The 25434-nt window shown below is 38.4% G+C and overlaps 1 protein-coding gene and 1 long non-coding RNA gene across 5 annotated transcripts in view; one reads left to right on the top strand and one right to left on the bottom strand.

Annotated features, from left to right (window-relative positions):
- The window catches only part of LOC112981724 (uncharacterized), a 35065-nt gene that overhangs the window by 2095 nt on the left and 7536 nt on the right, over positions 1-25434 (top strand). The window contains exons 2-4 of one of the 2 annotated variants that reach the window (XR_003258794.2): positions 15126-15168; positions 18926-19635; positions 23219-24849. This is a non-coding gene — a long non-coding RNA (uncharacterized LOC112981724). Of the gene's footprint in view, positions 1-15125; positions 15169-18925; positions 19636-23218; positions 24850-25434 lie in introns of those variants that run through there. The other variant, XR_003258793.2, reaches the window with a different exon arrangement.
- Positions 1049-23749, bottom strand: LOC112981704 (DGAT1/2-independent enzyme synthesizing storage lipids-like). 3 transcript variants are annotated; one of them, XM_064507535.1, is made up of 7 exons: positions 23692-23749; positions 17252-17576; positions 15498-15662; positions 11927-12120; positions 6117-6177; positions 5591-5730; positions 1049-3713 (listed from the first exon to the last, which is right to left on the bottom strand). In XM_064507535.1, the coding sequence occupies exons 2-7, from the start codon at positions 17529-17531 to the stop codon at positions 3609-3611; spliced, it is 945 nt and encodes a 314-aa protein (XP_064363605.1). In that variant the 5' UTR covers positions 17532-17576; positions 23692-23749; the 3' UTR covers positions 1049-3608. The 3 variants fall into 3 exon arrangements, with proteins under 3 accessions (XP_064363605.1, XP_064363606.1, XP_025953362.2); XM_064507536.1 differs by lacking the exon at positions 23692-23749 and adding an exon at positions 23258-23322; XM_026097577.2 differs by lacking the exon at positions 23692-23749 and having other exon boundaries at positions 17252-18381.

The following is a 25434-nucleotide window of genomic DNA, read 5'->3' as shown; positions in this document are numbered from 1 at the left end:
ACAGCTCTCTCTCTTCAGTGACACATTTGAGATGGTCCAAATGTTCAGGTATGGGTTAGACGCAGACTGTACGTGGAGGGCACTGATAAATTTATACCAGCCTGATTCCCCGGTTTGGCAATTCAAACTGTAAAGATATATTTTTTATTCAGCTTGATTTGGGCAACAGGAACTCAATATGATACGCCAATCTCATTCTTTAAAACAAATTGAATGACTGGTATCTGGGGGTTTTACAGCATTTGGTCTTTTTTTTCTTTTTTTGAAATGCGTTGCGTATTACATAAATATATGTTCTTTAATTAATTCCATATATTGAAACTTCCATACTTTGCCTTAAGTCTTCTCAGCCAGGGACCAGGAAAATTTAGAAAATTGTAGTAGTTGTAACATGGAGTAATCTGAAGTCCAGATTTTGCAAGGCTGTTATATTTGGGATTTTTTAAAGCATTTTATTGGGGAGGGCTTGCAGTCTGGACATAAAGGTTGAAGCATTTGTTACCATATTTCTGACTGTCCTGCAGCCTTAGTTATGATCCCTAGATCTACCTTCTATGTTAAAAAGAAACCAATCTAATAAAAAAGAATGCATTCAAGTTACACCAGGCTTGGTTGCAGACACAGGTTCCTTTAGCTACCATACCAGCTGGGCTGAAATTTAACAATTTTCACGATGACACTATTACAAACTGTGCCATCAACTTTAGGTTAAGATCAGTTCATGACAAATTGCCTGCAAATTCTTTCATATCTTTGTCTGTTATGCTTTTTTGACTGGCTATCATTTATGTTTACATTATTTGACTTCTGAGCTGTAGCTATTCAGTTGTGCGTTTTATAACTTTATTTGCAGTGTTGCCAAATTAACTTATTTTTCAGTGTTACCAGTAGTATGTTCTTCCTCAAGGTAGAATCCTGTAGTTTGTGTTGGACAAACCTCATGTACGAAAAGTTAAGGAATGTGATTTCCTTGCATCATTTATGAGGCAAACTACACCGAAAAAAGGCATAAATGTTTTTTCAGGTTTTGAGACAGGCACAGATCATCTGCATTTCCTATTTTTCATACTTTTTTATTTTATGATGGAGAGGCAAGACAATACAATGTTGTAGGAGAGCAATTTGATTGGGAAATACAATTCTATTTGTATGGACACAAACTCTTTTAGAAGAGCAGTATTATAACATTTATGGAAAAAAAAACCAACTGATTTAAATACTAGAAAAAGCACTGCCTTATAGTTCATTCAAAAATACTAAAATTTCTAAATAATAATTTCGTTCATTACCTTAAGAACCCAGAAAATACTTTAAGACAACTGTGAGAGAGAGCAACAGAAAGAAATTAAGTTTCACTCCACCTCGTTTCAGACAAACTGCAGATAATATTGGGATGCTGCTGTAACATGACATAGCCCAGCAAAAGCTTTTGCTTTGCTAACAAACTGTTAACCCCTGGAGATACAGGAGATCTGGGCTCACATCCCCACTTTGAAAAATAATCATTGTTCCTTACATATCCTTTGTCCAAGGCTGGTGCTCCATGCTGAGTTGCAGCCTGGCCCCTAATGTCAGGTGTCAGAGGGCACAGAGTTTGAAAGGTAGTGCAACTCTCAGAATATGGATGACTGAAGTGTGCTAATTGATTATGTTAATGTGCTTGAAAAATAGGATATTTTCCTTCCACATGATTTTTGTGATAACAAGGAATATTTTCAGATTCTGGTTACTCTTAATTGCTGCTGCTTCTTCATCTGTGTCCATTTTAGTATCTGCAGCCCTTTCTTTTAGTTCCTTTCCTTACTCAAGTTAACACCAGGCTTTGAATTTTAGCATAAATTGCTAGGGTGCACTATATAAGACTGCATGGTTTGAATTCCTATTCAAGTACAGGCATGGTAGTCAGCATCTTGATTTGCTGTAGTCTATCATTTCCTATGCATGTTGAGTCTCTCCTGGGAGAAAAATCTTTCTGCCTGTATGCTGCCTTAACTACAACTAGTTAAGGTATTCAAGTAAACACTCCTATGTCTCAGGATGGATCTGAGTTGTTTCAGGACAGGATTCTTGTCTTTTTGTTCCAGGGGACTAACTTGCTTCAAAATAAGCTCACCTGTCCATCTTGCTTCCTCCTTCAGGTATGTGAGAAATATTTAGGGAGTAGCAGCAGCGGAACAGGAGAGAAGAATACTTTGATCCAAAGAGTAGATTTAGTTTTTCCAGTGACAATGGGCTAACCTTGTATATATTGTCTTAGATGCTACATAAATTTTTAGGATGTTGAGGGGAAAGAGTATAGGTGTTAACGTACAGGAAGAAAAAATGAGGCACAACAATTACCCTCCTTGGTTTTTGAAGTTAACAGTTTTGGTCATTTTTAATTATACAAAGGTTTCCCACTCCCACCAATAACATCATGTAGCTTGTAAAGAATACATTCTGCTTTGTAGCAAGTTTCAGGATTCTGAAAAATGTATTAGTAAGACAACACTGCCTATGTCCTCCTTTCCAAATAGGCATTTACGCTCAATCCACACGAGGATGGAGGTGTTGCATTTTTAGGCAAAACACCAGTGATTATAAGCCTCAGGCTTGGATTACATTAAGTAAGCTGCTCCTGCCAGCTCCCTGGGAGATCTGGGTGACGACAGCATATCTGTACTGCAAACAGACTACAATGCAGGGATTCTCAAACTAGGGGCAGCCTCCTCTACTAAATCAGTATTGTATGGTGCAATAGTGCATGGATGTACCAGCTGAGACTTGAAAGTATTAAACATGTATTTGCATAGTGCTGCATTTAACTAAAGCCTTTTTTCTCTCTTTGAGAATATAAAACTTTAATTTGTGCCTCAAATGGTAGTTAGAATCTGAATCAGATATTTCTATCAGTCTGTGTCTCCTTCTCTAGAGTTAGCCAGATTTGTTCCATCCCCTCAAAAAATGGGAGTGGGATCCCTCACTCCACTGTACAAAGGGGATAAAATACTTGCATAGGAGACACTTCTGTCAGAGCAAAGTCTTGGATGCAGAATTTACTTTCCAGGATACTGAACCATTAAGAAAAGGAGTTTGTATAAGTCTAATGTCTGATTTAGTGAGATTATTTCTCTTTATATATCTCTCTCTCCAGAAAAATGGTCTAAGCAATAGTGAATAACTGAAGTGAAAGACATTTTCTCTTCTCACACTGTCTTGTCTGAGGTCTGATTGGTAACGTGCTCAGAGAGAGTGCCTGCTACATTGGACTCTGGTGGGACAACACCTGATTTGAGATTCTTTTCAGGAACTAGACTGTGATCAGCTCAAAACATAAAGCCACAGAACTAGACAAAATTTTTGAGGCTCTCAGCTCTATGTAAATATTTGTTTTAGGTACAGGCCAAATACCAGCTACATGATTTTCTTCTGGAGAGTTTAGCACTGCACTGCTATTATACATAAGTTTTCTTGTTTAAGGGCCCACTCTTTTTGACTTAAAAATATCCTCAGAGCGCCATATATGGGGGAGCCTAAAAGACATTGTTTTCTTCTGTCGAATCTGCAGAAACTTGTAAGTTAAACTGCCACTATTGCTGTAGGACATTGTTTTTCATTATACAAGCACTCTAATCACTTTTCTGCTGTTTATCAAATCGGTCCAATAAGGCCTTCCATATGCTGCCTGGGATTGTTTGGTGTTTGTCTATTAGAGCTTGGACTGCAGTCTTTGTCTAAAAAGAGAAGAGAAAGTTGGCCTTTACATATTTGCTTATGCAAGAAAGAAACAGTATAATCACTGACTTCCTGCCAGAGTTTCCGGAGGTATTGGGAAGTATACACTTAAGATCTACTTTAAGAAAAAAAGGTGTCATTTATATTAGGTATCTATCCTAACAACATTTTCCTTTAAAAAGGAAAAAACATTGACTGCAGTTTGGTAAGGCTCATATTAAGACTTATCAGTCCTGGGAGTTACTAAGTCAGATTAGCCTTTAATACATGCACACATTAAGTTTGTGCAGTCTTCATCCTTGGAAGTTAAGAGCACTGGACAATGCTTGACAAACCTGGTCCAATCTCTTATCTGAGCCTACTGTGACCAAGAGGTTGGACCGGAGACCTCCAGATGTCCCTCCCAACATGAATTTTTCTATAATTTCATCATACTCAGCATATACATAATAAGAGAACTCATAACTACATTCTATTACTTTTTAGTCTGAATGTAAGTCAAATGTAAGTCTGTGAAGAAAATGAATAAAATATTCTGCATCTCCACTAGTGATAGAAATAATCTCTTTCAGCTTTTCCTAATATATTTAAATTTGAAATAATAGCTAAGTACTACAGTGATCTGTCCCAAAGTAGTAGTAAAATACTGCTGGAAACATAAGCGAAGAGTAGCTAAACTTCTCCTGATAGATTAACTTCCTGACTCCTCTCCAAGGCAGGATCAGATAGAGGTCAGCTAGTCTACTGTTCATCTCAAACCTCATTTAAGGTTTTTTTTTAAACTAATGTTAGACACAGACCCATCTACTTCCACTGAAGTAGATGGCCAAACTCCTGACTTAATGAAACAAGTTATTTCAGTGGGAGTTTTAAATTTCAGTTTAGCAAGTATACAAAATACTCTTCCCCCAAAACCCAAGAATATGGGTAACCATAAGGACCATTTTAGTAATAATCTTGCGCATGCAGCCACCTAAAACTGGTAAGCACAAACTTCATAGCTTGTTGGGACAGTTCTCTTGTAGCTGACAAAACCTGTCTTTCTGGCTTCACTGTGGTGAAGCCCAAAACAATCTGCAGCAGATTCGCTGAAACAAACGAACAAAAGCTTATTGCATCTTTTCTGGTGCAGAAAGGCGATTTTTAGATTTTCAGATTTTTTAGTGATTCCTAACAGATATTTTGATCCATCTATTCCTAGACCATAGCAGAATTTTCTGAATAAAGCCATCTTTCATCTTCTGTGAAAAATTTTAAAAGTGAATTTTCTGTACAGATTAGCATTTTGAAAAATGCCTAAACCATAGATCTATAAAAGCTATTATGCACCTAACCATGATTGATTTCATCAAGCTGTAGGTACTGAAAATATTTTTGCATTTGGGATGTGAATGATTTTTTTTTTATGTTTTCCTTTTGACAATGGGACTGAAGCTCTTGTGGAACTTGTCTATGTTTCTAGAGCCCTATGTTCTTTACAGAAGATTCTTGGAAGATGTTTGTTATATATGAAGTTTATTTTCCTATGCACTTCAAACTGAACTTAAACATAGTTTATATCATTTCAGGTATCAAAGTTATCACAGAGGGAAGAAACTAAGTTAGTGTTTCAAGAATACAATAACCACACATTTTGAAAAAGATAGGGGCATCCCAAACAACTGTTACTGTGTCAGTACATACTGGTAGATATCTGCACATTATATAATCATGGTGCTCAACTGTCCATTATATTAACAAGCCAGTAAAAGTGTATTTGTCTTTAATCAACCATACAAAAAACCTAATTTTTACATTACAAAAAACCGCATTTTCAAATGCACATATAATAGAAGACAAAGTGTGCAGTTCAATATTGCAGGGAAAGCTAACTTACCTTTTCAACTAATTCCTCAGCAGTTACATTTGGATCATAAGGAATTGGCTCCCCAATATATGTGCGAAGTTTAACAGGAAGTCCTCCATATGGTAGAGTAACTGGCAGTCGAGTATTTTCATATAACCATCTTAAAAATCCTGTAATAGTTTAAGGGGGAAAAAATGAGATCACAGTGACAATAAACACAATCCAAACTTGAAACTGATAGATTTGGAAAGAACCCTTTAAAATGCTTGTTTCATTTGACAGTCAAGAAGAAATTGTAAGATTTAGATTAACTGTCCACCAACACAAGGCATGACACAATTAACAGATTACAGAAATGAGACTGCATTAAAGAAGCAAATCACAGAGCAAACACTAGCTACACACTTGCTAGATAGCGCAATATTTGAGATACCTCTGACCCACAGCAGGCATGTTAAAGAATCCAGTGTAAGCAAAAGTCTGAAAAGAAAAATCTTTTTGAGAGAAAAGTGAAGAAAACATTTCAGAAACTTAAAATATATTTTAAAATTCTTACTTCTTTCTTTACATGCCATATATCCTTCCCGAATATTTTGAGTATACATTGGAATGATGGGCTATGGGATCAAGAAAAACAAAAAGGTGAAAATCTTATACCATGTTTGAATGTATGCTTTAGTGCTTGATAATGCAAATGAGAAATTCCTTTAAGGCAGAGGATAATTACTGGTTGGTTAGATGACAAACATGGAATTTTCTTATCACTGAAGTGCTGAGGGCTTAGTATGTTGCCCTGCAATGGGAGTTTATTATATTTTGAACTTGTTTTACAATGCTGCACTGGGAGTTCCAAAATTCTAACAGTTTATTAACATTCACATTTCAGCTTGGAACAAATACACACACTAAACACTTTTCTTAGGCATGAGTGGAAGGGGAGACAGTGTGCCATTTGCCAACAGCCAGTAGCTTGCTACTACTTGTAGGATTGTTTTCCACATCTTAGGTCCCTCTACAGAGGCTCAAGTCTCTGTTCTGCCTAATCAAGACAAGCAATCAATAAGCTTCCTCACACTGGAAATAAATGCCTTTATCAGCAATTTGTTCTGAGTTTTCAGTCTTCCCATTTTGTAAGTCCATCCTGGACTTCTGCATCAATGAAACCGGTACGTTTCCAGGAAAAGTTCTAATTCATTTCCCAAATATAAAAAAAGAATGTAAGTAAAATATACTGAACGACAATGAAGCATTATTCCTGCCATGATGAACAATGGTAATTAGATGTCCTCTGTGCAATGATCAAAATAAATTCTAAATGTGCCACTCAAATTTTGCAGATTTGTTAAGAAACATCAAATTTGGCATGGAGCTGTCAAACAGATTTTCACACTGATATAGGTGACCTAGATAAGGCTGCAAAGTTTATACATCTCACATAACGATATTTCTGCTGATGACAGATACTATTTAGAACACAGAAAACAATTATTAATGCTGTGTTTCCTCCAGTAAGTTAGCTTTTCATTCATTCATACATATATGAAATATGTATGTGTTTTTATTTTGGGGGAAGACATTGAGCAGAGCTAACCAAAACAACAAAATTATTTATTTTTTAAATGTAAAGGTTAATTTTGAAGAAAAGATACATAACTTGATAAACGTGTTTTATGACTGAAATAGTGGGAAATTATTTCAAACTTCACAAAGAAACTTAAGCATTACAAATACTATCCTCTATTACACTGTCTTTAGAAAGCTAGTGTCTGGCCATTTTTAAAGGTAACTAAAACTTAAAAGGTAACGTCCCAAGTGAAGGCATTTCTTAAGATAGCATTGTGGTAGTTTGCATTGTTTTAAATTTTTTTTCCTCATTTGTAATGTCTTTATCTAAAAAAATTAAATATTTTGCCATAATATTCCAAGACATTGGAAAATCAGTACTGCTCTTACACAATTAACTGCTACCTGCTCTCCTTTGGCCTTTTAGGGCCAAACACGGGATCTTGTGCCTAGAGTTGTGCTTAAGCCCCATTTTCTTCCATAATTTGGGTGTCTGACTCAAATAGAACTGCAAGGAGACACATCTTTGTCCACCTATATCATACATGGAGGATAAGCACCTTCAGCTGTTCCTTCATCCCCTCCCCTTCTAGTGCAAAAAGAAACAAAGGAGAACTCTTACAACACACTTAACACTGCATCTTTACCTATAGTGGAACAAAGAGCATTTGCCCATGATACAAAATTCATGACATCATACCTCTAACTCTCTCCTCGCCCTCAAAATGTTCAAATCTACAGTCCCCATGTCCTTAAGGCACATCTTGCCTGCTACAGCATAGTGCAAAAGGTAATTCTGGTGTGGAGAGAAGGGAAGAGATCAAATGAGCACACATACGCACCAGATGTGCTGTCCTGTTAAGAAACTTAGCTGGTAGGGACAAGCACCAGGTTCCAGTTTCTGCTCTCAGAACTGCTCTTGTAACTTTTTCCAGTGACTTCTTACACTATGAGCACTTACAGTATGAGCAGGTATAGTACAGAAGTCCACATGGAGAATGGAGTATGTATTAGCCCATGCAAATGAATTGCTGTTGCTACTGGAGCTAACCCTGGTATCACTATACTAGGGTGCAGTATAGTACAGTACACAAAACAAGCAACTCTTTATCTGTGGGCAGCCAGATGGTTAAATCCTTGGGTTTGACTCAATGCAAGTGCAACAATGCAAGTGCAATAGGAATCACACTCTTCATCTCTGGTGTTTTAAGGAGTAACCATATAAATCTCTTGCAGCAAAACAAAAACTAATAGGGGGAACTTTCATTTTTCTGAAAATATCATTGCTACCATGATCATGCTGATAGAAAAATACAGAACTTCAATCAAATAGCTGTTTTCATCAAGGTATCTGGGACAGACAGAGAAGGGCTAGTGGTTATTCGGTAACCTCTTGGCCGGTTTATTTTTTCCTCAAGCTTATTTTTAGACCCTCTTGCTGGCTTTTTGGACGGAGTAGCATCTTAACAAAGCCTCACTTCTTTTCCTGTGCCTAGAAGTGTAGTTATAGCTTATCTTGAATAATCTATGTTACTGATGTTATAGTAAAAGATTGAAAAGAAAACAAACTACCTTAACATCCTGTTGAGTAAAGTCAGAAAGTCAAGTTTCTTTATCATATACGCTCAAGAACACAAGTCAAATTACATCTCTCAGCTCCCACAAACATTGCTGTTTTAAAGTCACCATTTACAAGGAAAGTGACTAACACTGTATTACTGCTTTATACCTCTCACTTGGAATGCATATTATGAGAATTAACTGGGATTCTAAGAAAAACATCTTGGATGCTATGTATTTATTGTAGTATGTCTGACTGAACCATAAAGTGAAACTTCACAATTTCTCTCCCTAAATCGAAAATCATATGTTCTGAATAGGGAGGTATTTAGTTCATGACGTCTTACCATAGCAGAAAGCAAGAAGGCGTTCAGTTTCGGCTCATCTTATCTGTTTCTCAAAATAAGATCCTACTAAAGTAGTAATGTTTGGAAAATAATCTCACTGGAAAAAAAAACTTATGCACGTCCTTTGGACAAATAAGGGCAATTACGTGTCCTTATTGATTTGGACTACACTCTTTCTGGAGGGCAGTCCTTAGGCAGCTACAGAAAAAGAGAACAAACTCACTTCATTATTGCAACTAAAAAGAAAGAACGCTATAAAGTGTGTTTGGTTCATAGGATGGTGTCTACACTGTATGTTGGATAAATTCAAAACAAGGCTCTGCTAGTCTTTTCTTGCCTTTATCCAGAATCTGAGTAAGTATTAGCAAAACATATATTAATTGGTACTCTACAAACTGAGCTCCGTTAAGTTTAGATGATTCTATTCCCAGACTTCAGTCACCCAATGAGACTGGTTTGACCAGTACTGAAAAGGATGCAGCAAAAACAAACAGGAGAAATCAAACTCAAGTTTGTCAACAGATAGAATCCAGGAATCTATGGGACTAACTTTACGTAAGAAACAGTACGTATGGTTAACACTGTCCTCTCTACTGGTGAAGTTTGGTTCCTACAGTTAAACAGCACTTTTTTTTTTAAGTGCCTTTTTCTATCTAATGTATTTCTGATCGCAAATTTCCAGAGAAATATTGAAAGTGCCCAAAATTCAGTGGAGCCTGCAAGCTAATTATAGTGATGCCCACCATAGTGAAATCCACTCAGACCTCCTGATCATAAGAGAACAGACATCTGAATGAGTGTATTCAGACAAAGAAGAGTAATATGAGAGCAAGACACACTGTAAAGGTATGCTTAGGCTAGCAGGTTTCAAAGGAGATAATCCTCTCTGTGCCCTCCAGGTAACAGACAGTTCTATATAGTGTCTGTTTTACCAGACAGGGTAATATAAATCACCACAAGGTAGCTTGAAAGACAAACAGGAAAATGATATTATTAAAAATCGCTCAAGTTGCATAAAAAGTATTCAAGTATATTATTATCTATTAATACAGAAAAGGAAAGATTATAAGGCAATTCAAAATGCACATCCAAATTTGACTGGGTTTATTCTATTCAGATTCTCATATTTTCCTAGTAGTGGTGGTGGTGTACAAGCCTTCACAGTATATTAAATATTGTGTCTAACAGCCCTCACTTTTAAGAGAAAGGAAGGGAAAGGGAAGAGAAGTACAAAACTCCCAACTTTTACAAGGCCACGCAAGACAGACAAAGAGCTGGGAATAGGACTCCCAGCCTAAAAATACTTTATCCACTTGATAATCCCCTAAATTTATTCTACTGTTTACTTATTTCCTTACAAGACTTCAAAGGCAGACAGTTATGCAGAAATATTAATCTGAAGCATAAATTTTGCAACCCTGGTAGGAGCTTCTGAGAAAGGGATCAAAGTAAAGTTTAATAAGCAACAATTTAGGGGAGATAAGAAAGAGAAACAGCTACACAAAAAACTGAAAGGGGTAGTGAGAAGTTCAAGTTTCACATGAAGAACTCAACTCCCAGTACAGATACCCTTACATAGCCTGGAAAGGATTATATTAATTTGGAAGGCCAAAGAATAGCACTGCAATAGACGAGATATTCATGAGAATGAAAAGAAAAATTATGATTTATGGCAGAACAGATAAAGCCTGGATGTATATTAGTAACGTCCCACACAAAGAGTGCTAAATGTGCTAGGTCTAATCCAAGACAGAAAACTGGGCCTCAGTTATGATGATGAAGATGGGAAGTGGCAGTTACAAGAAAAGACAGGGAGTTACAGAGTTGCTGTTTCAGCTCTATACCATCCAAAATAAAATTATTACCCAGAGACTGTATCACAGAAACAATCTCATATGTGGAATTATATGGAGGAAGTCAGAGCCAGTGGTAAAAGTCTGTGTTTGCCACACTGAAAATGTAACTGAAATTGTGGCCATATGTTCATTAGCAAAAAGTGAAAACCAATAGAAGTATTTGTATAGAGGAAAACAGACGATGCTGAGGATCTGACATCAACACTGTACGCATTTTAGTGTTTTATTTTTACTTGGAACAAGCTGTAGTCTGGTACCATCAACTGAATGCCCACTTGCAGATCGAGAGTATTAGGCTGCACGTCTGGAGCACTTCTGCCGTAGTTTTCACCGAAAGGATTGCAGTTCATGTACACTGAAACCATACCATGATGTTCATGAAAGCATTTTAAGTGGGGGAGATGGGAAAAGTGCTCCAAAAGTGCACTCCTGATCCAAACTGAACGACTGATTTAGACACACCTTGTGCTAGCTGATGGAATCTTTCACAAACATAAAGAGCAGCAAGGGTAAGAACAAAATCCTGGACTCTCCTTATTCTTCTTTCTTTCCCCTCTGTTCTATGATAATGCACTAAAAGTGCATAGGAAATGACTAGATGTGTAGAAAGAAAAATAAGAGGAACATAGTTTAATAATCTAGTAGGATGAGAAAAAAGAATCAAATGTTACAGCAATATTGAGAAGCAGGACCCAGGCGTAAATTTGTGAAATGTGGTCAAGACAAGAAATTAGATGCCTGCATGAGAGTAATATTGTTTCACTTCAAGATAGGAGGAACCAGGTAGAGACTCATCCAAGATGGAACTTTAGAGAAGGATGCTTTGCGGTAGTCAAGAAAAAGCTATGCGCTTCCATAAAACCTCTGCTGCCTGTAGATTGCTACGCTCGAGGACAGTAGGAGAAGAGGAAAAGAAATCTTTACTCTCAAACTTTTTTCTTCTGTCTGGAAGATTTCCCAGTAAACTCTCCTAAACTGCATTTTATAATGAAACATACATGCAATAAGCATAAATTGGGATGGTAACATATATTACTCACCACTTTTGCATCTATAGCCACCTGAGCAAAACCTTTTCGATTTCCCCACATGAGTTGATAATTTTCATCACCGAATAGTGCTTCTCTAAGCCCACCAGGTGAGATAGACACCAAGGATCCATCCTTCAGTGCCTTGAGACAGTTCTCCCTTGTACCTGGCATAATACCAATCACCCCCAAGAATAATTTAAGTCCTGTAATAAATAAATAGCAAATACATATTATTGTAACACTAAATCATAAATATTGCTTCCATGTAACAAAAGGATTACAGCTTAATGAAAATCTAATGGCTGTATATTTGAAATAAAGCAAATTTATACGAAGTCAATAAAAGACATACAGAGTAAATAATGGCAATGTGGCAAATGTGAGACAATATTTTTGGCCACACATTATCAAGATGAACCAGCTTAGCAAGAGCATCTCCATAAGCCAATGTCTATGTATGCTATTTGCCAAAATTATTGAAACACCAGCCATGCAATGGAAACCAGTGCCTCAAAGCTGGATATCTGAAAATTAACCTCTACTCCTCCCTCCTTTCTTTTAAATATTTTTAATACAAAACAGATATAAATTTTAAGTACAATAAATATTACTACAAAAAATAAGTGCCTGTAAAGCATGGATTTTTAGTGTTCTTTTAAAATGTAATGTTTAATATTTTATGCTGAGTTTTACGCAGTTAAATTGCAAACTACTTGAGATCATCAAACTTGGCAGTTCTATGACTCTTAAGATGCATGAATGGCAGAATTTAACAGGGCAGTTTCAACATTGGCTGAACACTTTGATGAATCTCCTTCACTTGTTTCAGTAATTGTGATTTCTCCAAAAGACAGATTTAAAAGCACAGAGAACAGCACTTTGTTATATTATGTTCACATTTCAAATCTAGAAATTCTAAACTCTCACAGAGAGCTTCAGGAAACAAGATTTTCCCTAATCTTCAAATTCACTGCACTCAGCTGCATGGTTTGAAAAGTAGCTATTTATATTAATAAATGTAAACAACTATACACTGTCAAAACAGGTGTCTAGGACTGCATTTTTGAAAAGAGTCAGCAACAGAAACTCTGGAAGACAGTGTTAAAAAAAATTGCATCTTACTTAATCTTATTCAATGCATCTTATCTGACAGATTTTTCTATCAAAGATAGATTTTGACTTTTCCCAATCCCTTTGTGAACTCACCTATATTTTTTATCCTGTAGCCATGAATGCCATAGCCTTACAAACTGAAAAGGCACTTCCTTTGCTTGGCTTTAAAATTTTTGCCTGTTAAGAATTATGGTGCATCACATGAAATTACCATAAAGGAGAGTTATCACTTCTTATTCACCCCTTCTATTTACTCAGAATTTTATACCCTTCAATCATGCAAGACTTCTGTCCTATATAGTCTCCTCAAGAGAAGTCGTTCCATGCCTCTGATTATCCTTGTTAGCTTTTTTTTTTTTTGGGGGGGGGGGGGGGGAGGGGGAGGGTATCTTTTCTACTTTGCAGCTTTTTTGAGATGAGGAAACCAGAACTCCATGCAGTACTCAGGCATGGGCACCATATGCATTTCGAGTAGCATAATGGTATTTTCTGTTTCTTCTCTTCCTGATATTTCTAAAATTACATTTGCCTTTTGGCAATTGCTAGTTGAGCTGACATTCCTAAAATTCTCTAGAGAATTTAAAGCCTACTTGTGTATTTATTATATATGTAGCTAGACTTGTTTTCCCTCCCTTGTGCATTGCATCATATTTAATAGTTTCATTTGCCATTTTATCAGAAAGCGATTCAGTACTCTTAAATAACCATATCATCTGTGTGAGCTTTTACTACCCTAAAAAAATATGCCAGCATAAGGATTTATCACCTATCGATCTAGTTTTTGATTATGTTCAATAATATAGGTGCTAGCACAGACCTCCATAGGCACACCTTGTGAATCCTGCTTTTTTGTAAAAATGAACTATTTATTTCTAGCCCTTTTTTCCTACCCTTTAACCAGTAATGAATTCACAAGACTTCTCCCATGACAGCACAATTACTTCAAAAGACTTACGTGAAGGATCTGGTCAAAAGTCTTTTAGAGACATAGGTACAGCCTATGCTCAAGAGCATTCTTCAAAGAAACAACTTGTGAATTGTAACTTTCCTCTGCAAAAAGCAGGTAAGTATGGTAGAAGGGGGGAGGTGTAGGGACAACTCTTTTTACTGAGTATACTACTTTTAGCCATGATTTCTACTAATTTAATTAATAGAGACACCCAATTTCCATAATTTGTGGTCCTCTTCACTAGATGCCTTTGGTATCCTTTTATAAGTTACACCGTATTTCACTTTCTACTCCTCCAGAACAAACCTGATTCAAGCAATATGTTATATACACATCAGTAGTCTATAAATTCTACAGTTGAATTATTTTAGAACTCTTGAAGAGAGTATAGTTTGGTTCTGCTAATGTGTTACTATACATTTATAATTAAAAGCTCTTCTGCTGACTCTTCAATTTGAAACAGTACTTCTCATTTATCCCTTAAAAAAAGAAATCTCTGGTTTAAAATTCTGCTAAGCTTTATTTTCCTTTTGGGTTCCTGTTGCAATCCAGAATCTCTTGATTTTCTTCCTCACTATCTTTCTAGAGATGTTGTAATTAGGCTTTATATCAACTTGCTTGAGTTTGTGCTTTCTTTGTTTTCCTTGTTTAGAAACAACTCCCTTTTTTGAAGAATGTCCTACTTTTAAATAGCTTGCTTTACTCCATATTATTATTATCATTCTTAATATAGGTCATATAAAGATGCCTTTAAATAATCTCCTTGATATTCCTTCTGGCTGCTTCTGATGTCTTTTTTTTCTAAAAATAAAGGAAGTTTTTTTTAAAAAAATATTTTCTCCTTTTTATAACACAATTATTTATTTATTTCTCAGTCTATAATGTGTTGAATCTGGGTGTGTTTTGGTGGTCAGTATTACAGAGCTGCTCTTCAATAGCAAAATCTTGAAACAAGTTTTGTGTCCTGCTCAGGGCTAAATCTATGACTGCTTCTCTTCTAGTGGATTTTTTGTTCAAAGAACACTCATTTTGTTCAAAGAATACTAATGGGCTATGTTCAAAAATTTAGACTTGATGTTATACCTCACCGCAGTATCTACCCAGTCTACAGAGCCATTAAGTAACTAATATCTCTCCATTTACCAGGCTTTTCTGCCCTCATAATCCACTGCTGACCAGCCAGCATGAGGTCAGTAATATAGCCCTATTTACTCTCAATAAGTAATAAGTAAGTAATACAGTCCACTTTCTGTTTAGTCCTGAAATTTCATCCCAAAGGAATTATATAATGTCTGTTTGTTGTTTCTGGTGTGTTGTAAAAAAACACAACTAGTGTTTTTATAAGCTTTCACTTAAAAGAAAGTTTTGCATCTTGTTTGCACTTCTCCATTTACCAGCCTGTCCCCCATCTTTTTGCTTAAAAGCTCCCTTCAGATTGTAATAATTGTTAAATTCACCAAAACCAGCAATAGGCAGAATGAATTCAGAATGCTTAAATACAGGAGAACACGTTCTTACCTGGTAAACGAAAGATAAAATGGTCAGCTACTGACAGACAAAGTCTTTCTTTCCAGAGAAGGAACCTAGCTAAAAAGGAAAGGTAATCTACAATAATGGCACCATGGTAATACACAAGAATTCCTGGTCCTTCTGGTAGGTTTTCCACACCATGAAGCTCATAACCTGTATGGGATGTAAAGCAAACCATTTACTGTCCTTTACTGAATGTCTTTCAGAGAGAGCTGTAACAGCCTGAAGAGTAGCCTTTAAAAGAATTAAGTTCTAGAGGCACCTTTGGGTCAACGGCAAAGAAAAGGCCCCTCAAACACCACAGAATACCCTACACAGTAGGCTAATCCATGTACCAGTTAAATCACTAGATGAGACTTGAACCTGACACTTTCCTCAAGCGAGTAGACTAAGTTAATTATTGCCTATTATAACCTGTCCTGGTCCAAAGTATAATTAAATATATATATATATATCAGTATACTAGTACAAAACAGCTTCATCGGGAGAATGAGACACAAATGATGGATGCCTTCCTGAAATAGGAAATATTAATCTACATTCTGTGTCAGACAGAATTAAAGTTTGGAAACGGATGGCCTTCCAGGTAAGTGTTCAAGTTAGAAGCAGTTGGGTTGGGGACCCTGCCATTCAGATTTTACTGAAGAAAAAGTTGCCCTAGTTTATGAGTTTAAGTCCAAAGCAGAATCCATTACAATCCCAAAGGCAGATTCTCTCCACATGACAGTTGTATGTATTTCATTCCACAAGGGAAGGAATTTTCTGACAGGCTTTGACTTCTACAAATCCCTTTCCTGGCTCTTCCTACATTTGATCTAAGCTGTAGGTATAGGCACAAAAGCCTAATGTATACAAAGGCCTGGAAAAGCCACAGCTTCTACCAACCAAGCACTCAGTTCCACCTTGTCTGCCTTCATCTCCAACCGCACTACAGCTCCTATCAGGAGCAATCGGGGGAGATGGCCAGGGAGGGAGCATGCAGAGTCCGAGGAAGAGAAGGTTTTATATTGCAGGAGGTTCAAAGATTAAGGGAAAAGCTGTGGGGAACGGTAGCAACACAGAGAATAACATTTTATTCTTCATCATTAGGGCAGCAAAATTAAGTCCTGCTTATAGACTTAAACTACATCTCTGGGAAAAATGAGTACGTAGCTTGGGGCTGAGGATTCTCCTAGGCAGCAGGGTGTGTTGAGGTGCCTGAAGATTGGGTATAATGACAATGAATAATCAGATTACTTTTAAATTCTGCCACAGTATAAATTTAAATGTGGTATCTAATTATCTCTTTTCCATACAGCCCATAAAGTTATTTTAAACTGTCATAACACAAAGTAGTTTTTTCCAACTAAAAATACAATAATTACATTTCCAGTTAGTTGTTTTGTTCTGATTGTTCATTTAAGTGGGTTATGAACAGCAACTAAAATAAAAAAAGAAATCGTAAGTCTCCCCTGCAGTTAAGTTACTAGAACTAACATGAACACTGCAGTCCACTGTGATACCATAAATGCATCTTCCTACTCATTCACAGAAATTTACCCTATATAATCTCATTTCTCCCTTTCTTTCTGTCTATTCTAAATTGCAATCAGTCTTTGGGGCAGAAACTTGTGGCGCTTACGCCACATGAAGTAAAACATATATCATTTCCTTGTACCCATTTGGAAGAAATCCAAAATTAAAATTGGGTATATTTACTGTCTACTGTAAGTCAAACCTTCAAATCGTCATGCCATACTTACCATGCCATACTCTTGCACATATATCCCAAAACTTTGCTGCAGTTTTCCTTACATTATCCCAAACATCACTCAGGGGATCTCCTTTTACCTCATTCTTCCTCTGATATATGAAAAACAAAAAACTAGCAGTGTACATTGAAATGAAGATTGCTAAAGGAACCATAAAAGAGACTAGTATTGCACTCATCAGTGAGATGACCACATGAAAAAAATATTTCTCCAGGTACTCCACAGCAGTCCATTCTTCCAGCATGTAAGCAAGGCAGCTTAGGTAGGTCATAGGTATCTGTCCTGAAGCACAGGATTCTGTTCTACCTATCACGTCCTGCATGAAAAAGAATAAAAACAGATCTGATTTCTACGATCATGGAAGCTACTTAATTTAGAAAAAATCTTCACTGTGAATATACCTAGTGACTATTTTGTTGTAGCATAGAGTCAAACATTTTATCCCTCTCTGTCAGGCTAAGATAGCTGCTGGCAACTGCTATCCACTATTGCCTATGAAGATCGATTAGATTATCATAAGTATTTATGGATCTCTTCTACACAGCAAGACAATAGGGACTCAGAATAAGCGGTAGAGTCCAGAAGTACAGCAGGGAACAATGAAAGTAGGCTACACAGCTTGGAACACTCTTCTTCCCAGCAGACCAGAAAGTCACTTGAACACTGGGGATTTGAAAAACTAAAAAGTTACCAGCTTCAGCAGAAGGATAGTTTTAGGTTAGACTTTTTGAGGATTCTAGAGGAAAACTAAGAATCCATGCTAAATGGGACATATTCACTATCAAAACTACTTACCAGTAGATTTTTCTGTATAAGTCTGCTTACTTGTTAGGAACTCGGAAGAACGTAAGTAATAAACATTTTCAGCAGAGTTAGCCAAAAACACTGATACCAAAGGTCTTGGCTCTGCTGATCCTCCTCAGAGAGTTCAAACTAGGTTTCTCGTTCCCCTTAATTTAGTAGCTAGCAGGAAGTGAGGGAAATGAACAAAAGAGTGGGCAACTGAGCTGGACAAAGAACCAAATGGCATAAAACCTGCATAGCTGCTGCTCCATCCAGAGGGCTAGAGCTGGTTGGGACAGCATTTGCTATTGCTGGCAGCATCGTAAAGCAAAGCTCTACACCACCACCCACTCACCCCCCCCCCCCCCCCCACGCAAACACACACACACCCTTCTTTCAGACTTTCCTGGCCTAATAAAGGCCAGTTAGGCTCCATGGGCTTAGTGATATTTTTGCCACATATGAAGCTACTTTATCTATTCCTGTACCTGACTGTAGCTGCTTTACAACAAGTAATGGGGTCTCTAGGATGCAGCGGAATTCCAGTATCTCTTGCTTATTTTAAGATTCTTAAGCACATTAACCAGAGATTTAAAGATGACAGTCATATACATTAATCTGTAATTGAATACAGCTTTCATTTGGCTCACTCAGGTCACTGCTTGTTGAACAAGTAAATTTTTCTGGTCTAACTCCAGAACAAGTATAGACAAGAAACAAATCACAACAGCCAAAGTGCCAAGAATTTAAAGTACAGCAAGTCCAAAAACATTTTTCTGACTTTATATATTCAGCTGAATATATTTGACATATATATACACAAGTAAGTCTATTATTCACTAACAACTCTAATTCCTGTCCTTTTATTTTTCTTTTTCAAAGCCCTGGAGAGAACACTGGAAATGAAGTGGCATAAAGGACAGTTCCAATACCACAGAACACTGTCCTGGCTTTCAAAGGCGTAGGATGGCTGTGCAGACGGGATGGCTTCCAACCCAAAGAAACCAAATAAAATAGCTGGAAGGATATTAAACTAGAAGTGCAAAGGAAGTAATCGTTGTATTAAATCAAACTCAGCAGGCAACAAACAAATCAAACCAGTGCAGCAAAGACATTGTGAGAATTAATACATAATTGTTTATACACTGATTACAGGTGCTAGACTAAGATATAAGAGGATCTAGAAATTCTCATTGAAGAGAGACTATCAATAGCACAAATGAAACAAAAGGAATAGTCTGTATCATTTGGATACTAAAATCTCCGCTTATAAGGTGTTTAAGGAGGATGAAGCTGATGGTGTGGCACTACTCTCTACTAAAGCAGTGATCAATTGTTTAAAGTTACTGATAAGAATAAGAACTACAAATCCTGAATGCTTGTGAAGCTTGCTTCTGCTGACAGGACCTAGGAGAAGGCAATGTTAAGGGCTTGCCTCGGGCTACCGAATCAGAAATACAGACCTGTACTTAAGAGTAGCTTGTTCAACCTGCAATGTAGGTAGAAGGAAGGGAGTGGGTTTTGTGTTGTTATGGAGGCTTGGAACACATACTACAGCCAGTAGCAAAACTTACAACTTCTTAAAATTACAGGTAAGATTTCCACACGCTTAATAAATGTACCCATAATAAGGTAAATATTTCAAACCCCTATGCGATGAGGGGATTAATGGCAATATATTGATCACTGACTGGAACCTGTTAATCAAGGGATCATACAACCTATCAACATTTTAAGATTAACATGTCCAGATACCTTATACTTAACATTCTTTAAAAAACCAGCTGAAATTCCCACTGGCCTCCTGACATTCATTTTTAATAACTCCTGAAAGACTGAGGAAAATCCCAAAGACTGACAGAGATGTAATACTATTCCAAAGTCCCCAAATGCAGGCAACACGCTGCAGGTCTCAGCAGACAGATAAATCACCATCAAGATGACTGAAAAACTGGTATGTGATGAATGTAACCGATGCCACTCATCGTAATTTTGGGGGAAACTGATCTTGTAAACAAATGCATCTCCATTCTTTGAGGATATTATAGAGGTTTAATAGCTTGTGCAGATGTCATATCCATACACTTTTAGTGGGGGCTTGTTAAAGAGTCACTTTAAGCCACATGCGAGCTGCTATGCAAAGGTCGAATGCACCCTTCCACCAGCCCCTGACCACACGTTCTCGCTGCATCCCAGTGTTGGCATAGCCAGACCTGGCACCAGCAGGACCAGATAGCTCCCTGCTAACCAGATGACTGCATAAATGCTGACACAAGCAAAGCCACTTTTGGGAATGACCCAAACTTAAACTGGCCTACAGTGATTATGAAAGTACACTGCTAATGCCTCTTAGTATTTTGGTTGAAAAAATAAAGCTCTTTATAATGGAGCACATCTAAAATGAATAATGTCATCAGCTGGCATGACAAAAAAAGTGATCATTACTGGGGGAATTCCCATCAAATGGGAATTGTTTCTAAGTCCTAGGTTATTAAATATCTTCAGAACTTTCTCCTAACATCAATGGGATGTTATACTAATTCCCTCTTCCTCCATCTCAATTTTTACATATCATAAAACTAGCTGTTTGATGCAAAATGCTATATTTAACCTTGTTTGCTCACAGACCACAGTATAAAAGAACATCAGTTACTTATTCATTTCTGATTTTAAGTATGTATGGACACCAAAAAAAAAAAAGCTCTAGAAGAAAGAAATTCAGTGAATTAATTGTCCAAAAGTAACTTTTAAAACCTACAAAAGGGGTATGAACAGTACTGATTTGACTAAGGACATGTGCAAGTGGTTGGGTACACATGGAGTGGGTTAACTCCACACCAACTCCCTAAGTGGGTGGGTGGGCTGCAAGCTAACTCTACATCATTCCAATTAAATCCAAGCCAGAATGGAGGAAGAATAAATGATTGACCGAATAACAAAAAGTTAGGAGCATGGCTCTTACTGGTAGTTGGGATGCTCAGCTGTAACCTACAGTTCCCACCCAATAGTTCTGCTGAACACTGCCTCCAACATTTCAAAGAGAAGAATGAACCCTGATCAGATTTTGGACTGTATGATTTGAGTCCAAGGTGGTAAATGCATCTCTCTGCAACTGTCACCATAACATCAAAGGACTAATACAGGATAGGACTTTTCTCTCTGACATGTTTTACTGCCTAGCTCTCCCCAGCCTCTTGTTGAGACCACAAGCACAATTTTGAGGCAACCTTTTTACCAAACACTATGAAGAGATTTTATTACATAACTATTAGAGTGCCTATTGCAAAGCTTTTACTAAACGCTTGCTTGATTATGCATTGAACAGGAATGTAAGAGTATTACTGCAACATGTCTACTCATAACTGTGCTGTTTCGCCCCAAGACTTGGAATTTTAAGGAGAAATTTCTCTCCTACTTTTATCAAATATGAGCCAAAAACATCTCCCATATTCTTCAGTATGGAACATCCCAGAAAAGATTAACAGACAGGTATAGTGCTTTGTGAACAAATATTTTTTCAACTCCATATTTTTCTCATCTAGTGATGGACTTTAAGTCTTACTATTCTGAGTGATTTCATTTTCTTCTAGGTAACAGCATCTATGTTGCAAACAAGATGTTTGTTTTAGCCTATAAAGTGTATCAAATTCCAGAGTAATAGCAGTATCTACAAAGTAAAATTACAGGTGATATCATAGAGAGAACTAATTTCTCCCTATTTAAAGAGGAGCTCTCTTTCCAACAAAAGACTCTTGTACTACAGTCATTCAGATCCTGAGCTCGTGCTGAAGAAGCACCTGTTGGTAAGGATAATCTTATCAGTTACCATTATATTCCTGGGAAATGGAAGAGCACTGATAAAACTGTCACAACAGATCTATGGCAACAAAACAGCCATCTTCCAGCTTTGACTGAAGTGCGGACAACCTTAGTCTTGATGCTCAACTGTTCAGTCTTGGCAACATGTTTAGTTGAGCAGAGTAGGAACAGTAGTGTTAAGTAGCTGAAGACTTGCCCATACAAAATTTTGTGATACCTGTTTTCTTGTGCCATGCTTCTACTTTCTATTCTGTCAGCCTCAAGTGCTCTGTTTCACAAGGGAAATAAGATAGCAGTTACAACTCTACATATTACCTGTCCTCTGAAAAGGACACAGGCAAGGACTTATTCAAGCCTTCCTACCAGTTTTGCAAGAGGAAAATACAAAAATATGGTAAATGAATGTCTATTGAATAGAAAGATTTTGGCTACATGATTCAGATTTTTTTCTTTTTTAAGTAATCAGTTCTTTTACTGATGCCTAAATGGCTAAGGAGCTACAATATTTAAGATAAGATGACAATTTCAGTCCCTACCCACTACAAGTTACTATGCTTATAATTCCAAAATATTATGACTGCAAAGACCTCTTACATCTACACTGGCTGCCTGGAGCCTAAAGTAAAACATGGCTAGCTAACAGAAAAATGCCCTTTCATACATGTGTGACTTGGGGTAGGTCAGCACCTGGTCAGTACAAGGTCAGCTTGTGTGCACACAGCTGACATCTTGTTAAAAATGTTATGTTTCCTTTATATATCACATAATATTTTAGAATCACAGATCAGCTGAGGTTGGCAGGGACCTCTGGAGATCAGCTAGTCCAACCCCTCTGCTCAAGCAGGGTCACCTAGAGCACATTGCCCAGGACTGTGTCCAGATAGCTTTTTAATATCTCCAAGGGCAGAGACTCCACAACCTCTCTGGGCAACGAATATTACTAATAATGTAAATGAAATTCCAATTTTGTGTTTTACAGAACATTTTACACCAGTTCCACAAAAAATTACTCTTTTGCTGTCCTCCTACAGCCACTACAGTTCTGGCCTACATAAATTCACAGATGCTTCTGTTTCTACAGCTTTCCCTACCTACATGCATTATCACCCACCCACAACTGAAGGGTAAATCCCCCGAAGGAGAGTATTGCTCTGCAAGCCGCCAGTGCAAGTGCACAGCCCTGCTGCTTTCAGCGCAGACTCCATCCTTCCCACACACCCAGGCCATCTGATCTAGACTGTTGTTTCACTTTCTCAGCAACTATGATTATTACTAAATTCCTTTTTTTTTCCCCCACCCGGAAACTTCATTACTGTGAAAACCCGCGATTTTTCCTTAATTTCTGCGTTGCGGGAGCCCTGACAAGGGATCGTCACGCACGCCCGGCCCGCTCACAGGTACTGCGGGTTCAACTCATGCGGCTCCTCGCAGTGAAAACAGGCTGTTTCGTCCACGCAGCGCGGAGCGGGGCGGCGGAGACGCCTGCATCGAGCTCCGCGCCCAGAAAAGGGGAGAAGCAAACCTTCCCCGGCAGAGCGCACTCGGACGTGGTGCCGGACGACCAAAACCTGTTAATCAAAGGATTATATAATCTATCAATATTTTACCTGCCCGCTCGGCAGCGGCGGCCGCAGCCCCCCTCGCTGCGGCCCCGCGCACGGCACGCCCCGCCGGCCCGGCTCCCCCTCCCCGCCACAGCGGTCCGCGCTCCCGCCACCGGGCGGGACGCCATGTCACCCCGCCTCGCACTGCCCCACGACGCCGCCCGGGCCGCGCCTGCCCTCGCCCCGCTGCGGGAGGCGCTCACGGGCGCTCGCAGCCCTTCTCACCTGCGCGCAACTGTGGCAGCAGTAAAATGTACCCCGTGGTTCGGGCCCGGGCCCGGGATAAGCGCGCCGCCACCCCCGCGTCGAGCTCCGGGGAGGCGGGGCTCGCCCTGGGCAGCCCCAGTGGGTTCCGCGCCCACGTCTCCGTTTCTAATGCTTCAACGATAAAAATCCCGGGACGGGCGCTGCTGGCCCCGCCCGGCGACGCCAAATGGAGGCGCCCCTTCCCGCCGCGAGGGAACGGCAGCCGAAGGCAGGGGTAGAAGGAGCCCCAAAGGCGCCGCCGCCTGTCCTAAGTACCCGTCTGCCCTCTCCTCAGTCCCCCCGACCTCTCCTCAAATACAGTTAAATGGGATTTAAAACGGCTGCAGGTGACAGGATTCATTATTCGTATGAATTACCTTGAGGGCCGTATCGCTGGTCATGAGCAACAAGGACCCGCTCTCTGCCCGAGAGAAGGAGGTCCTCTGGTGACATGCCTCTGCTGTCCGGCCGTATTTTATGTTGATGAAGAAAACTTCCAGACAGTGGCTTGGCTATTGGATTGAGAATGTCCGATGACTTTGAGAAGGAAAGAATCGTAATGAAAAGCTTAGAAGAACAAGGTGTCACAATAAGGCTGCAATTAAACAGAAGAAGGCTAAACTAAATAGAGGAAACCTGAAACATACCCTTATGTTTTAATATTATTCAGTATACAGCTAATGTTATGGATGTCGTATTTGGCCAGATAAGACCAATAGGTACAGATTTTTAAGTTCAGAAAAGGATTAATCTGGCCTGTTTAAGGTGATAGAATTTCATCCATCTGATTTGATACTGAACAAGAATGGGATAATAATGATTTGCAAAGGAAGAAGAGAGGAAGTAGAACCTGATTTCCCGAGTGCACACCAGAACTATATTTGATTAGAGACACCTTTTTAAGAATTAAAAGGTCTTTAAGAGTGAATTTGGAGTTATTTCTTCCAGGATACAACTTGTTGATTTAAGACTGAAATGGGTCCTGAGGGAAGGTAGAAGGGTCTACCAGCTCTTGTTCACAGCGTGACACTGCTATAGTGCTTTACGAAAGATTGTTCCAAACTTGACAATGCTCAGAGGATTGAGCAAGCAGAGTCACTGATGCTTTAGCCTAGCAAAATTAAATTTCAAACAGGATGCAATTGTTGCCTTTAAATTATTTTGGGGGTAAGTAGGAAGAAAAGTAATTCCGGTCAACTGAAGCATAGAATAAACACATACTAATGATCAGTCTACAAGTTTAACAAGTTTTATATTGAGATAAGTTTTCTAGCAGGAAAAAGAGAAAGAGTGAGGTTCTGAAGCTGTTTTCAATAGAAGTTATAAAGTTTTCGTTACTATTTGTGAGCTGAAGCAAACAAATAGATTATAGAAAGTTGGAGGCCCCAGTCCTGTGTTGCTTGTACAACACTGGAGAAGAGCTGCTGTCAGAGGTCACTTTCGCTGAATATGCTTCCAGCAGAAAGTGGAACAGTTTGGTTTTAAAGGCTGGAAAGTTTCATCTGAAAAATACCATTTACTTGTTGCTGTTTCAAAAACGTGTCTCAGTCTTGCCTCTTGTCTTCTAATCCTTGCTTGCTTGTACATGCATACCAGGACTTAGACAGGGCTGGCAGTTGCCACTGACCCTATTCTGGAGCACATGGTGGCTTTTGTGTGTCCTTAGGACCATATCTCACTGCAGCCAGTAATGTCATAGGGTGATCGGAAGAGAGGAACGTT

Source organism: Dromaius novaehollandiae, chromosome 2 (genome assembly GCF_036370855.1).
Source record: "Dromaius novaehollandiae isolate bDroNov1 chromosome 2, bDroNov1.hap1, whole genome shotgun sequence".
NCBI lineage: Eukaryota > Metazoa > Chordata > Aves > Casuariiformes > Dromaiidae > Dromaius > Dromaius novaehollandiae.
The sequence above is the reverse complement of the archived record's forward strand: the minus strand, read 5'-3'. Positions and strand labels throughout refer to the sequence as shown.

Coding starts and splice junctions, on each gene's coding strand:
- LOC112981704 (XM_026097577.2), bottom strand. CDS start 17,582: ATGCAGGACGTGATAGGTAGAACAGAATCCTGTGCTTCAGGACAGATA. Junction 6,178..11,926: donor TGGCTATAGATGCAAAAGTG/GTGAGTAATATA, acceptor TTGATCCCATAG/CCCATCATTCCAATGTATAC. Junction 3,714..5,590: donor CTGAGGAATTAGTTGAAAAG/GTAAGTTAGCTT, acceptor TTCTCTTTTTAG/ACAAAGACTGCAGTCCAAGC.